The sequence below is a fragment of the Homarus americanus genome, unplaced genomic scaffold (genome assembly GCF_018991925.1).
Source record: "Homarus americanus isolate GMGI-L3 unplaced genomic scaffold, GMGI_Hamer_2.0 scaffold2938, whole genome shotgun sequence".
Classification (NCBI taxonomy): domain Eukaryota; kingdom Metazoa; phylum Arthropoda; class Malacostraca; order Decapoda; family Nephropidae; genus Homarus; species Homarus americanus.
In genome coordinates this window covers 1-16,110 of record NW_024720120.1, presented here as the reverse complement: position 1 = coordinate 16,110, position 16,110 = coordinate 1, and the positions used below count along the sequence as shown (strand labels likewise).

The following is a 16,110-nucleotide window of genomic DNA, read 5'->3' as shown; positions in this document are numbered from 1 at the left end:
TAACCCAGGTATCTGTCGCTGAATTATATCTTGTAAAACTTTTTTTGTTTTTCTTCAATTTTAAGGTCCATAGAGGAAAGTAAACATTCATAGTCATGTTTTCATGGGAATATCTTAAAAATATATATTCCGTTACTTGTAATACCATAAGTCAATTATACACTCAGTATATTGAAGAATGATGAAAGAATATAATATAAATGGCATCGTACAGTTAACAGTTTATACACTCAGTATATTAAAGGTGATGGATCAATATAAAATAAAGGGCATTATTTCAGTTAACAGTTTACTTCTCAACATAATCGTACACACGTTTATAGAAAAAATAAGACAAACTTTTGTAACAGAAACAGTAAATTACATAGATTATAATGTGCAGTAAATTAACTAACATCACATTAGTTTAATGTAATAGAATGATGAACTGAAGAGATGATGTGTTGCGTCATCTGGCTGATACATGTAGATGACAATACGATGAAGGACGATGTCCACACTGTTAATACCAGAGGTAGGAAGTTAGAGAAGAGTACGTCAGTGGAATAGTAGAAATATTTACTTTCCATACATACTGCCACCGCCGCCTCCACCATACATACTGCCACCGCTGCCTCCACCACCAGAGGATCCACCGTAGCCTCCGCCGCCTCCGCTACCTCCACCACCAGAGGATGCACTGTAGCCACCGCCACCTCCACCACCAGAGGATCCACGGTAGCCTCCGCCGCCTCCGCTGCCTCCACCACCAGAGGATCCACCGTATCCTCCGCCGCCTCCGCTGCCTCCACCGCCAGAGGATCTCAATGCAGCCTCCGCCGCCTCCCACCACCAGAGTGAGATCCAGCACTGTAGTTCTCCGCTGCCTCCGCTGTCTCCAGCACCACCAGAGGATCCACTGCATCCCTCCGCTGCCTGGGCTGCTCTGGCACCGCCAGAGGATCCACCGCAGCTCCCGCCGCCCACCACCAGAGTGATCCACTGTGCCTCCGCCACCTGCTGTCGCACTGCCAGAGGATCCACTGTATCCTCCGCCACCTCCACCACCAGAGGATCCACCGTAATTCCCTCCACCGCTTCCGCTGTCACCACCAGAGGATCCACCGTAGCCTCTGCCGCCTCCTGCTGCTCTCCACCACCAGAGGATCCACCGTATCCTCCGCCGCCTCCACCACCAGAGGAACCACCGTAACCTCCACCGCTTCCGCTGCCTGCACCACCAGAGGATCCACCGTATCCTCCGCCGCCTCCACCACCAGAGGATCCACCGTATCCTCCGCCGCCTCCGCTGCCTCCACCACCAGAGGATCCACCGTATCCTCCGCCGCCTCCACCACCAGAGGATCCACCGTAGCCTCCGCCGCTTCCGCCGCTTGAAGATCCACCATATCCTCCACCACCACCACTGCTGCCACCAGAAGACCCGCCATACATACTTCCTCCGCCACCGCCACCACCGTACATGTTCCCTCCGCCGCCGCTGGAGGAACCACCGTAACCTCCACCACCGCCTCCACCATGTCCTCCACCTCCACTTCCTCCTCCACCAGATGGAGCGCTATATCCTCCACCTCCTCTTCCTCCTCTTCCTCCTCCCCCTCCTCCTCCATGGCCACCTCCGCCACCACCTCCTACGCTGCTATAGCTGCTTCCACCTCCCCCTCCTCCTCCACCATGGCTTCCTCCACCACCTCTGAAGTCCGCGATACAGGCTACCACCAACACGGCGAGGATCACCACGCCTACACCTCGCCTCTGAAATATCAAGATGTATGATTGAATATTACTAAATATACTTATATTTGTGTCATGTTATTCTCGGGGCATTTGAACGTAAATGTTCCTTATGAAGTCTCATCTATTATATGTGGAAGAACTGTTGATGGTACACTTTTGGTAATACGATTATTGAGAGAACTCATAATATATATGGACTTAATGTTATGTACAGCGTTTGTGTGTGTAATGTCTTTGTATGGGAATATACCTGTGGCCAAAACTACTTCCATTCCAGATAACGTTTAAAACATTCAAATTTTTCAATAGAGTTTTAATTTTATCTGGTGAAGTACACCCACATCAAATGATGCGTATCGTGATTGTCCTTTCTACTGTTTGGAACATGTTTAAACTTTTGTTTCTGAGATATTGTTTACACTAAGAACATTTTCAAGTACACGTAACATATCTAAAACACTTTAAAACCATTGTAATTGTTTAGACTTAAAGTTTATTCTCTCGTCTCGTATTTGTCTAACTCATTATTCTTAGATAAATTATTTACACTTGGACAAACCTGTTCCGGATTTTGTGCGTTTGATTCTCATCAACACATTTCTCAAACGTTGTGTACAATTCGGCAAACTTAAAGGTGACTGTATAACTGTGCCCTGTGATAGTAGGTAACGAGGTGCTCACCATGTTGCCTCTGCACTCCCCGCCAATCGTCTGACTTCTCTATTGGATCGGGGCCTTTTATATTTTGCACGTCATGACGCAGCTCGGAGTGTTGCTTGCAGCATAATATGTTGCATCCTTGCTTTTGTTTTACCAACAGTGTTATTAGCGGATAGTCTAAATATATCACGTGAAATCTTTCACCGAATATCTTCCTCGAATAAAACTAATTAATAATAAGTCTTATCTTTTGGTATTGATTCTAATCGTGAAGACGTTTAATAACTTCTCTTTAACAAGAATAATTAACTCTTCACCAAACTCAACACTAACTAAACATTAACACGCGATAGTGTCAGTAGAGAGATTCTCACCATGCTGCCTGTGAGCTGACTTTGGATGTACTGACTCACACTCTTAGTATTGCAACCTTTATACTCTTCTTGAAGATGTTGCACAATAATATTGCTTAATGTCCTATTACATTTCACGGTCAAGTGCATATCATCTTTATTGTCTTTTATGACTCGGTCGAATCGATGGAAATAAATTCTTACAAATCCCCATCTGCGCATCGTGTATACATTAAGATTTTGTACATGCAGTTATATGCACTATTTTTTAAGTAACGTTCTCCCAACTTATTTTAAGGATACTAACAAAGATTTAAGCCATTTAAATGTTTTCAAGGTAATAACAACTTATGAATAATTATGAACAAACGCACACACACACACACACACACACACACACACACATACATATTTTCAGCCTTTTGGCTGACATGCCCTTTCAATAAGCATTTATATATATACATATAGATATATACACTAGTAAAATTTATATTACAATAGTAAGTACAAACCGGTATTTCATTTGACAATACTGAGCTCATGATCTTCAATACTGTCAACTACATTCGGTCCTTTATACGACTCGGGAAACATTCACCATCTACATTATGTCTGTAATATTCTAACTCCTAGTAACCTGTCCGGAGAAAGTGTAGTCAATCAATATTTTCTTAACGTTATTAATGTATATTATGTTCTGTACGTTTTATTTGTGTAAATGAATAGCATTAGATCGTTCTTTAAACTGTCTTTGAAAGAATAGACACAATGTTTCGCAACCTTTGACGTATTATTCTTGTCTAAGAAAAAATGAATGTTAAATATGAAATTTAATATTACAGTATTTTTGTTATAATCCACACATTTCATTTTATCAGAGAACCAAATTACTCCCGTTCTATAAGCATTTGTGTTAATAATATTCCAAAACTTCAGAACACTTCAGAGATATTTAGGTCAAATACATTTCTGTATTCATGATTTCCACATTAATCTTATGAAAATTTAGATCCATCTATTAAAGATTTGTTTTCGTGTCTATTGAATAATCACACCATTATGTCTACCTTTTTCATCACTCAGAAAATATGATTAAATTGTACCAGGTTGACAAACAGGTCTGTAAAATGAATTTTTATAGTACTTTTGTTTATTTATGCACTTTCCTTTTGAAGTATCATAAATGTAATCATAATTACGCATCATGAAATCGTATCATAATCGATTACATCCATCTTTACCGTAATCATAAAATTATAGCGCAATCGTAATTGTAATCAATTACATTACCGATGTAATCACCCCATGTGTATGGTAAGACCTCCATCAAACCTATATAGCAATTATAAATCTTGGTTAAGTTTAATTATCGAAATATAGAAGTTGTAAGTTATTATCCAAATTCTCCCGAGTGTAACATGCATATGTAATTTCCATCCACGATGTTATATCAGTGTAACTAATACACACAGTCACTGTAACCAGAGATGCAAAATTAAGGAGCATTAAAAACCTAATGGTAATTAATGGAGTCGATACCCGTGTGTTATTGGGTGTAATGGTTCCTTCTTGTTATCCATAGGTATATAAGGTAACTAATCTTTCATTATATTCCTAAGAAAAAATTTTTATATCTAAGGGGATAATGATTAATATTCTTTTTCATATATAAAGTTTTCTATGAATCTATTTCGAAATATTTCTTAACTTCAATAAAAAAATAAATATGCTAATTAAAGCCTTACAGCATATACTTCAAATAAATCTTACAACACTTTTTCTATAGAATATTGAAAATATTGTAAATATATTACAATACAGTAAATCATCCATTCTTTATCTCCTTTATAGATAATAACCTGGATGATAATAAAATATCATCTAATAATAATAGGTTAAACTTGTCGATCTTATCATTGCCATATATGAAGTCCCTGTTATACATTTACCTGCTAAATTATTTCCATATATGTGTTTATATGTATTAATAAAATATCGATATTTTAACAGATGGTTAATTGGGCTAACAATAAACATATCCTTACTAATGTCTTCTGGATAACATTAACTATAATGCTCTGTTACATTAATTATATTTTAGTCTTGCTAAAAGACCTCAAACGCCTCAGCACCAGAGCCTGAACCAAACATGAAGTCCCGTTTCTTTTTAAATAAATTTATTAGGAAGCAGCAATTGAACAGTGAATAGACACTGCCATAATGTACGATTTAACAAGAATGGAGCCCAGTAATCGATGTCATTTGCCATGAAACTGTGCCATATATCTTTTACCAGTCTCCCTAGTATTGCCTTTAATCCGAAATTCCTTAAAATATAGATTCATTGGCCTTATTAGTCATACTTCCTCACATAAAACTGATATATCAAATGGACGTATGTGTTTAACCCAGGTATCTGTCGCTGAATTATATCTTGTAAAACTTTTTTTGGATTTTTTTCTTCAATTTTAAGGTCCATAGAGGAAAGTAAACATTCATAGTCATGTTTTCATGGGAATATCTTAAAAATATATATTCCGTTACTTGTAATACCATAAGTCAATTATACACTCAGTATATTGAAGAATGATGAAAGAATATAATATAAATGGCATCGTTCAGTTAACAGTTTATACACTCAGTATATTAAAGGTGATGGATCAATATAAAATAAAGGGCATTATTTCAGTTAACAGTTTACTTCTCAACATAATCGTAAACACGTTTATAGAAAAAATAAGTCAAACTTTTGTAACAGAAACAGTAAATTACATAGATTATAATGTGCAGTAAATTAACTAACATCACATTAGTTTAATGTAATAGAATGATGAACTGAAGAGATGATGTGTTGCGTCATCTGGCTGATACATGTAGATGACAATACGATGAAGGACGATGTCCACACTGTTAATACCAGAGGTAGGAAGTTAGAGAAGAGTACGTCAGTGGAATAGTAGAAATATTTACTTTCCATACATACTGCCACCGCCGCCTCCACCATACATACTGCCACCGCTGCCTCCACCACCAGAGGATCCACCGTAGCCTCCGCCGCCTCCGCTACCTCCACCACCAGAGGATCCACTGTAGCCACCGCCGCCTCCACCACCAGAGGATCCACCGTAGCCTCCGCCGCCTCCACCACCTCCACCCCGCCGCCTCCGCTGCCTCTCCACCACCAGAGAGATCCACCGTAGCCTCCGCCGCTCTCACAGAGGATCCACCGCACCCGCCGCCTCCGCTGCCTTCCACCACCAGGAGGATCCACCGTATCCTCCGCCGCTCCTCCACCGCCAGAGGATCCACCAGCTTCCGCCGCCTCCACCACCAGAGATCCACCGTAGCCTCCTGCCGCCTCCTGCTGCCCACCGCCAGAGATTCACCAGCCTCCGCTGCCTCCACCACCAGAGGATCCACCGTATCCTCCGCCGCTTCCGCTGCCTCCACCGCCAGAGGATCCACTGTAGCCTCCATCGCCTCCACCACCAGAGGATCCACTATAGCCTCCGCCGCCTCCGCTGCTTCCACCACCAGAGGATCCACCGTATCCTCCGCCGCCTCCACCACCAGAGGATCCACCGTAGCCTCCGCCGCTTCCGCCGCTTGAAGATCCACCATATCCTCCACCACCACCACTGCTGCCACCAGAAGACCCGCCATACATACTTCCTCCGCCACCGCCACCACCGTACATGTTCCCTCCGCCGCCGCTGGAGGAACCACCGTAACCTCCACCACCGCCTCCGCTACCACCGCCTCCACCATATCCTCCACCTCCACCAGATGGAGCGCTATATCCTCCACCTCCTCTTCCTCCTCCTCCTCCCCCTCCTCCTCCATGGCCACCTCCGCCACCACCTCCTACGCTGCTATAGCTGCTTCCACCTCCTCCCCCTCCTCCTCCACCATGGCTTCCTCCTCCACCTCTGAAGTCCGCAATACAGGCTACCACCAACACGGCGAGGATCACCACGCCTACACTTCGCCTCTGAAATATCAAGGTTTATGATTGAATATTACTAAATATACTTATATTTGTGTCATGTTATTCTCGGGGCATTTGAACGTAAATGTATAGTTCTCGGGGCATTTGAACGTAAATGTTCCTTATGAAGTCTCACCTATTATATGTGGAAGAACTGTTGATGGTACACTTTTGGTAATACGATTATTGAGAGAACTCATAATATATATGGACTTAATGTTATGTATTGCGTTTGTGTGTGTAATGTCTTTGTATGGGAATATACCTGTGGCCAAAACTGCTTCCATTCCAGATAACTTTTAAAACATTCAAATTTTTCAATAGAGTTTTAATTTTATCTGGTGAAGTACACCCACATCAAATGATGAGTATCGTGATTGTCCTTTCTACTGTTTGGAACATGTTTAAATTTTTGTTTCTGAGATATTGTTTACACTAAGAACATTTTCAAGTACACGTAACATATCTAAAACACTTTAAAACCATTGTAATTGGTTAGACTTAAAGTTTATTCTCTCGTCTCGTATTTGTCTAACTCATTTCTCTTAGATAAATTATTTGCACTTGGACAAACCTGTTCCGCATTTTGTGCGTTTCATTCTCATCAACACATTTCTCAAACGTTGTGTACAATTCGGCAAACTTAAAGGTGACTGTATAACTGTGCCCTGTGATAGTAGGTAACGAGGTGCTCACCATGTTGCCTCTGCACTCCCCGCCAATCGTCTGACTTCTCTATTGGATCGGGGCCTTTTATATTTTGCACGTCATGACGCAGCTCGGAGTGTTGCTTGCGGCATAATATGTTGCATCCTTGCTTTTGTTTTACCAACAGTGTTATTAGCGGCTAGTCTAAATAAAACACGTGAAATCTTTCACCGAATATCCTCCTCGAATAAAACTAATTAATAATAAGTCTTATCTTTTGGTATTGATTCTAATCTGTGAAGACGTTTAATAACTTCTCTTTAACAAGAATAATTAACTCTTCACCAAACTCAACACTAACTAAACATTATTAACACGCGATAGTGTCAGTAGAGAGATTCTCACCATGCTGCCTGTGAGCTGACTTTGGATGTACTGACTCACACTCTTAGTATTGCAACCTTTATACTCTTCTTGAAGATGTTGCACAATAATATTGCTTAATGTCCTATTACATTTCACGGTCAAGTGCATATCATCTTTATTGTCTTTTATGACTCGGTCGAATCGATGGAAATAAATTCTTACAAATCCCCATCTGCGCATCGTGTATACATTAAGATTTTGTACATGCAGTTATATGCACTATTTTTTAAGTAACGTTCTCCCAACTTATTTTAAGGATACTAACAAAGATTTAAGCCATTTAAATGTTTTCAAGGTAATAACAACTTATGAATAATTATGAACAAACGCACACACACACACACACACACACACACACACATACATATTTTCAGCCTTTTGGCTGACATGCCCTTTCAATAAGCATTTATATATATACATATAGATATATACACTAGTAAAATTTATATTACAATAGTAAGTACAAACCGGTATTTCGTTTGACAATACTGAGCTCATGATCTTCAATACTGTCAACTACATTCGGTCCTTTATACGACTCGGGAAACATTCACCATCTACATTATGTCTGTAATATTCTAACTCCTAGTAAACTGTCCGGAGAAAGTGTAGTCAATCAATATTTTCTTAACGTTATTAATGTATATTATGTTCTGTACGTTTTATTTGTGTAAATGAATAGTATTAGATCGTTCTTTCAACTGTCTTTGAAAGAATAGACACAATGTTTCACAACCTTTGACGTATTATTCTTGTCTAAGAAAAAATGAATGTTAAATATGAAATTTAATATTACAGTATTTTTGTTATAATCCACCTTTATTGAAAGTAATATTTTCAGTATATCTGAGTATGCAGTATACCACACATTTCATTTTATCAGAGAACTAAATCACTCCCTTTCTATAAGCAATTGTGTTAACAATATTCCAAAACTTCAGAAAACTTCAGAGATATTTAGGTCAAATACATTTCTGTATTCATGATTTCCACATTAATCTTATGAAAATTTTGATCCATCTATTAAAGATTTGTTTTCGTGTCTATTGAATACTCACACCATTATGTCTACCTTTTTCATCACTCAGAAAATATGATTAAATTGTACCAGGTTGACAAACAGGTCTGTAAAATGAGTTTTTATAGTACTTTTGTTTATTTATGCACTTTCCTTTTGAAGCAATCATAAATGTAATCATAATTACGCATCATGAAATCGTATCATAATCGATTACATCCATCTTTACCGTAATCATAAAATTATAGCGCAATCGTAATTGTAATCAATTACATTACCGATGCAATCACCCCATGTGTATGGCAAGACCTCCAACAAATCTGTATAGCAATTATAAATCTTGGTTAAGTTTAATTATCGAAATATAGAAGTTGTAAATTATAATCCAAATTCTCCAGAGTGTAACATGCATATGTAATTTCCATCCTCGATGTTATATCAGTGTAACTAATACACACAGTCACTGTAACCAGAGATGCAAAATTAAGGAGCATTAAAAACCTAATGGTAATTAATGGAGTCGATACCCGTGTGTTATTGGGTGTAATGGTTCCTTCTTGTTATCCATAGGTATATAAGGTAACTAATCTTTCATTATATTCCTAAGAAAAAATTTTTTTATCTAAGGGGATCATGATTAATATTCTTTTTCATATATAAAGTTTTCTATGAATCTATTTCGAAATATTTCTTAACTTCAATAAAAAAATAAATATGCTAATTAAAACCTAACAGCATATACTTCAAATAAATCTTACAACACTTTTTCTATAGAATATTGAAAATATTGTAAATATTTTACAATGCAGTAAATCATCCATTCTTTATCTCCTTTACAGATAATAACCTGGATGATAATAAAATATCATCTAATAATAATAGGTTAAACTTGTCAATCTTATCATTGCCATATTTGAAGTCCCTGTTATACATTTACCTGCTAAATTATTTCCATATATGTGTTTATGTGTATTAATAAAATATCGATATTTTAACAGATGGTTAATTGGGCTAACAATAAACATATCCTTACTAATGTCTTCTGGATAACATTAACTATAATGCTCTGTTACATTAATTATATTTTAGTCTTGCAAAAAGACCTCAAACGCCTCAGCACCAGAGCCTGAACCAAACATGAAGTCCCGTTTCTTTTTAAATAAATTTATTAGGAAGCAGCAATTGAACAGTGAATAGACACTGCCATAATGTACGATTTAACAAGAATGGAGCCCAGTAATCGATGTCATTTGCCATGAAACTGTTCCATATATCTTTTACCAGTCTCCCTAGTATTGCCTTTAATCCGAAATTCCTTAAAATATAGATTCATTGGCCTTATTAGTCATACTTCCTCACATAAAACTGATATATCAAATGGACGTATGTGTTTAACCCAGGTATCTGTCGCTGAATTATATCTTGTAAAACTTTTTTTGTTTTTTCTTCAATTTTAAGGTCCATAGAGGAAAGTAAACATTCATAGTCATGTTTTCATGGGAATATCTTAAAAATATATATTCCGTTACTTGTAATACCATAAGTCAATTATACACTCAGTATATTGAAGAATGATGAAAGAATATATTATAAATGGCATCGTTCAGTTAACAGTTTATACACTCAGTATATTAAAGGTGATGGATCAATATAAAATAAAGGGCATTATTTCAGTTAACAGTTTACTTCTCAACATAATCGTAAACACGTTTATAGAAAAAATAAGTCAAACTTTTGTAACAGAAACAGTAAATTACATAGATTATAGTGTGCAGTAAAGTAACTAACATCATATTAGTTTAATGTAATAGAATGATGAACTGAAGAGATGATGTGTTGCGTCATCTGGCTGATACATGTAGATGACAATACGATGAAGGACGATGTCCACACTGTTAATACCAGAGGTAGGAAGTTAGAGAAGAGAACGTCAGTGGAGTAGTAGAAATATTTACTTTCCATACATACTGCCACCGCCGCCTCCACCATACATACTGCCACCGCTGCCTCCACCACCAGAGGATCCACCGTAACCTCCGCCGCCTCCGCTACCTCCACCACCAGAGGATCCACTGTAGCCACCGCCGCCTCCACCACCAGAGGATCCACCGTAGCCTCCGCCGCCTCCGCTGCTTCCACCGCCAGAGGATCCACCGTAGCCTCCGCCGCCTCCACCCCCAGAGGATCCACTGTAGCCTCCTGCTGCTCTGCTGCCTCCACCGCCAGATCCACCGTAGCCTCCGCTGCCTCCACCGCCAGAGGATCCACCGTATCCTCCGCCACCTCCACCACCAGAGGATCCACCGTAACCTCCACCGCTTCCGCTGCCTCCACCACCAGAGGATCCACCGTAGCCTCCGCCGCCTCCGCTGCCTCCACCACCAGAGGATCCACCGTATCCTCCGCCGCCTCCGCTGCTTCCACTGCCAGAGGATCCACCGTAGCCTCCCGCCGCCTCCACCACTAGAGTGATCCACTGTAGCCTCCGCCGCCTCCGCTGCCACCACCGCCAGAGGATCCTCTGTAGCCTCCGCTGCCTCCACCACCAGAGGATCCACCGTAGCCTCCGCCGCCTCCGCTACCTCCACCGCCAGAGGATCCACCGTAGCCTCCGCCGCCTCCACCACCAGAGGGATCACTATGGCCTCCGCCGCCGCCGCTGCCTCCACCACCAGAGGATCCACCGTAGCCTCCGCCGCTTCCGCCACTTGAAGATCCACCATATCCTCCACCACCACCACTGCTGCCACCAGAAGACCCGCCATACATACTTCCTCCGCCACCGCCACCACCGTACATGTTCCCTCCGCCGCCGCTGGAGGAACCACCGTAACCTCCACCACCGCCTCCACCACCACCGCCTCCACCATGTCCTCCACCTCCACTTCCTCCTCCACCAGATGGAGCGCTATATCCTCCACCTCCTCTTCCTCCTCTTCCTCCTCCCCCTCCTCCTCCATGGCCACCTCCGCCACCACCTCCTACGCTGCTATAGCTGCTTCCACCTCCTCCCCCTCCTCCTCCACCATGGCTTCCTCCTCCACCTCTGAAGTCCGCGATACAGGCTACCACCAACACGGCGAGGATCACCACGCCTGCACCTTGCCTCTGAAATATCAAGGTGTATGATTGAATATTACTAAATATACTTATATTTGTGTCATGTTATTTTCGGGGCATTTGAACGTAAATGTTCCTTATGAAGTCTCACCTATTATATGTGGAAGAACTGTTGATGGTACACTTTTGGTAATACGATTATTGAGAGAACTCATAATATATATGGACTTAATGTTATGTATTGCGTTTGTGTGTGTAATGTCTTTGTATGGGAATATACCTGTGGCCAAAACTGCTTCCATTCCAGATAACTTTTAAAACATTCAAATTTTTCAATAGAGTTTTAATTTTATCTGGTGAAGTACACCCACATCAAATGATGAGTATCGTGATTGTCCTTTCTACTGTTTGGAACATGTTTAAATTTTTGTTTCTGAGATATTGTTTACACTAAGAACATTTTCAAGTACACGTAACATATCTAAAACACTTTAAAACCATTGTAATTGGTTAGACTTAAAGTTTATTCTCTCGTCTCGTATTTGTCTAACTCATTTCTCTTAGATAAATTATTTGCACTTGGACAAACCTGTTCCGCATTTTGTGCGTTTCATTCTCATCAACACATTTCTCAAACGTTGTGTACAATTCGGCAAACTTAAAGGTGACTGTATAACTGTGCCCTGTGATAGTAGGTAACGAGGTGCTCACCATGTTGCCTCTGCACTCCCCGCCAATCGTCTGACTTCTCTATTGGATCGGGGCCTTTTATATTTTGCACGTCATGACGCAGCTCGGAGTGTTGCTTGCGGCATAATATGTTGCATCCTTGCTTTTGTTTTACCAACAGTGTTATTAGCGGCTAGTCTAAATAAAACACGTGAAATCTTTCACCGAATATCCTCCTCGAATAAAACTAATTAATAATAAGTCTTATCTTTTGGTATTGATTCTAATCTGTGAAGACGTTTAATAACTTCTCTTTAACAAGAATAATTAACTCTTCACCAAACTCAACACTAACTAAACATTATTAACACGCGATAGTGTCAGTAGAGAGATTCTCACCATGCTGCCTGTGAGCTGACTTTGGATGTACTGACTCACACTCTTAGTATTGCAACCTTTATACTCTTCTTGAAGATGTTGCACAATAATATTGCTTAATGTCCTATTACATTTCACGGTCAAGTGCATATCATCTTTATTGTCTTTTATGACTCGGTCGAATCGATGGAAATAAATTCTTACAAATCCCCATCTGCGCATCGTGTATACATTAAGATTTTGTACATGCAGTTATATGCACTATTTTTTAAGTAACGTTCTCCCAACTTATTTTAAGGATACTAACAAAGATTTAAGCCATTTAAATGTTTTCAAGGTAATAACAACTTATGAATAATTATGAACAAACGCACACACACACACACACACACACACACACACATACATATTTTCAGCCTTTTGGCTGACATGCCCTTTCAATAAGCATTTATATATATACATATAGATATATACACTAGTAAAATTTATATTACAATAGTAAGTACAAACCGGTATTTCGTTTGACAATACTGAGCTCATGATCTTCAATACTGTCAACTACATTCGGTCCTTTATACGACTCGGGAAACATTCACCATCTACATTATGTCTGTAATATTCTAACTCCTAGTAAACTGTCCGGAGAAAGTGTAGTCAATCAATATTTTCTTAACGTTATTAATGTATATTATGTTCTGTACGTTTTATTTGTGTAAATGAATAGTATTAGATCGTTCTTTAAACTGTCTTTGAAAGAATAGACACAATGTTTCGCAACCTTTGACGTATTATTCTTGTCTAAGAAAAAATGAATGTTAAATATGAAATTTAATATTACAGTATTTTTGTTATAATCCACCTTTATTGAAAGTAATATTTTCAGTATATCTGAGTATGCAGTATACCACACATTTCATTTTATCAGAGCACTAAATTACTCCCCTTCTATAAGCATTTGTGTAAATAATATTTCAAAACTTCAGAACACTTCAGAGATATTTAGATCAAATACATTTCTGTATTCATGATTGCCACATTAATCTTATGAAAATTTTGATCCATCTATTAAAGATTTGTTTTCGTGTCTATTGAATACTCACACCATTATGTCTACCTTTTTCATCACTCAGAAAATATGATTAAATTGTACCAGGTTGACAAACAGGTCTGTAAAATGAGTTTTTATAGTACTTTTGTTTATTTATGAACTTTCCTTTTGAAGTAATCATAAATGTAATCATAATTACGCATCATGAAATCGTAATCATAATCGATTACATCCACCTTTACCGTAATCATAATCATAATCATAAAATTATAACCCAATCGTAAATGTAATCAATTACATTACCGATGTAATCACCCCATGAGTATGGCAAGACCTCCATCAAACCTATATAGCAATTATAAATCTTGGTTAAGTTTAATTATGGAAATATAGAAGTTGTAAATTATTATCCAAATTCTCCAGAGTGTAACATGCATATGTAATTTCCATCCTCGATGTTATATCAGTGTAACTATTACACACATTCACTGTAACTAGAGATGCAAAATTAAGGAGCATTAAAAACCTAATGGTAATTAATGGAGTCGATACCCGTGTGTTATTGGGTGTAATGTTTCCTTCTTGTTATCCATAGGTAGATAAGTTAACTAATCTTTTATGATTTTCCTAAGTAAAGTTTTTTATATCTACGGGGATAATGATTAATATTCTTTTTCATATATAAAGTTTTCTATAAATCTTTTTCGAAATATTTCTTAACTTAAATAAAAAACTAAATATGCTAATTAAAGCCTAACATCATATACTTCAAATAAATCTTACAACACCTTTTCTATAGAATATTGAAAATATTGTAAATATTTTACAATGCAGTAAATCATCCATTCTTTATCTCCTTTATAGATAATAACCTGGATGATAATAAAATATCATCTAATAATAATAGATTAAACTTGTCGATCTTATCATTGCCATATATGAAGTCCCTGAAATACATTTACCTGCTAAATTATTTACATGTATGTGTTCATGTGTATTAATAAAATATCGATATTTTAACAGATGGTTAATTGGGCTAACAATAAACATATCCTTACTAATGTCTTCTGGATAACATTAACTATAATGCTCTGTTACATTAATTATATTTTAGTCGTGCTAAAAGGCCTCAATCGCCTCAGCACCAGAGCCTGAACCAAACATGAAGTCCCGTTTCTTTTTAAATAAACTTATTAGGAAGCAGCAATTGAACAGTGAATAGACACTGCCATAATGTACGATTTAACAAGAATGGAGCCCAGTAATCGATGTCATTTGCCATGAAACTGTGCCATATATCTTTTACCAGTCTCCCTAGTATAGCCTTTAATCCGAAATTCCTTAAAATATAGATTCATTGGCCTTATTAGTCATACTTCCTCACATAAAACTGATATATCAAATGGACGTATGTGTTTAACCCAGGTATCTGTCGCTGAATTATATCTTGTAAAACTTTTTTTGTTTTTTCTTCAATTTTAAGGTCCATAGAGGAAAGTAAACATTCATAGTCATGTTTTCATGGGAATATCTTAAAAATATATATTCCGTTACTTGTAATACCATAAGTCAATTATACACTCAGTATATTGAAGATGATGAAAGAATATAATATAAATGGCATCGTTCAGTTAACAGTTTATACACTCAGTATATTGAAGGTGATGGAACAATATATAATAAAGGGCATTATTTCAGTTAACAGTTTACTTCTCAACATAATCGTAAAGACGTTTATAGAAAAAATAATACAAACTTTTGTAACAGAAACAGTAAATTACATAGATTATAATGTGCAGTAAAGTAACTAACATCAAATTAGTTTAATGTAATAGAATGATGAACTGAAGAGATGATGTGTTGCGTCATCTGGCTGATACATGTAGATGACAATACGATGAAGGACGATGTCCACACTGTTAATACCAGAGGTAGGAAGTTAGAGAAGAGTACGTCAGAGGAGTAGTAGAAATATTTACTTTCCATACATACTGCCACCACCGCCTCCACCATACATACTGCCACCGCCGCCTCCACCACCAGAGGATCCACCGTAGCCTCCGCCGCCTCCGCTACCTCCACCGCCAGAGGATCCACCGTAGCCTCCGCCGCCTCCACCACCAGA

At 38.5% G+C, this 16,110-nt stretch overlaps 2 protein-coding genes across 3 annotated transcripts; both read right to left on the bottom strand.

Moving 5' to 3' along the window:
- Positions 1–558: 558 nt before the first annotated feature.
- Positions 559–1,520, bottom strand: LOC121860390 (glycine-rich cell wall structural protein 1.8-like). The gene is made up of 2 exons (XM_042357508.1): positions 1,350–1,520; positions 559–1,125 (listed from the first exon to the last, which is right to left on the bottom strand). The coding sequence occupies exons 1-2, from the start codon at positions 1,518–1,520 to the stop codon at positions 559–561; spliced, it is 738 nt and encodes a 245-aa protein (XP_042213442.1).
- An 8,978-nt stretch (positions 1,521–10,498) lies between these two features.
- On the bottom strand, positions 10,499–11,676 carry LOC121860389 (loricrin-like). 2 transcript variants are annotated; one of them, XM_042357507.1, is made up of 4 exons: positions 11,494–11,676; positions 11,413–11,448; positions 11,069–11,203; positions 10,499–10,999 (listed from the first exon to the last, which is right to left on the bottom strand). In XM_042357507.1, the coding sequence occupies exons 1-4, from the start codon at positions 11,627–11,629 to the stop codon at positions 10,782–10,784; spliced, it is 525 nt and encodes a 174-aa protein (XP_042213441.1). In that variant the 5' UTR covers positions 11,630–11,676; the 3' UTR covers positions 10,499–10,781. The 2 variants fall into 2 exon arrangements, with proteins under 2 accessions (XP_042213441.1, XP_042213440.1); XM_042357506.1 differs by lacking the exon at positions 11,413–11,448 and having other exon boundaries at positions 11,069–11,239.
- Between the last annotated feature and the right edge of the window lie 4,434 nt (positions 11,677–16,110).

Coding starts and splice junctions, on each gene's coding strand:
- LOC121860390 (XM_042357508.1), bottom strand. CDS start 1,520: ATGGTGGAGGCGGTGGTGGAGGTTACGGTGGTTCCTCCAGCGGCGGCG. Junction 1,126..1,349: donor CGGAAGCGGCGGAGGCTACG/GTGGATCCTCTG, acceptor GGTGGAGAGCAG/CAGGAGGCGGCAGAGGCTAC.
- LOC121860389 (XM_042357507.1), bottom strand. CDS start 11,629: ATGTACGGTGGTGGCGGTGGCGGAGGAAGTATGTATGGCGGGTCTTCT. Junction 11,449..11,493: donor TGGATCCTCTGGTGGTGGAG/GCAGCGGCGGCG, acceptor CTGGTGGTGGAG/GCGGCGGAGGCTACGGTGGA. Junction 11,204..11,412: donor TGGATCCTCTGGCGGTGGAG/GTAGCGGAGGCG, acceptor CTGGTGGTGGAG/GCAGCGGAGGCGGCGGAGGC.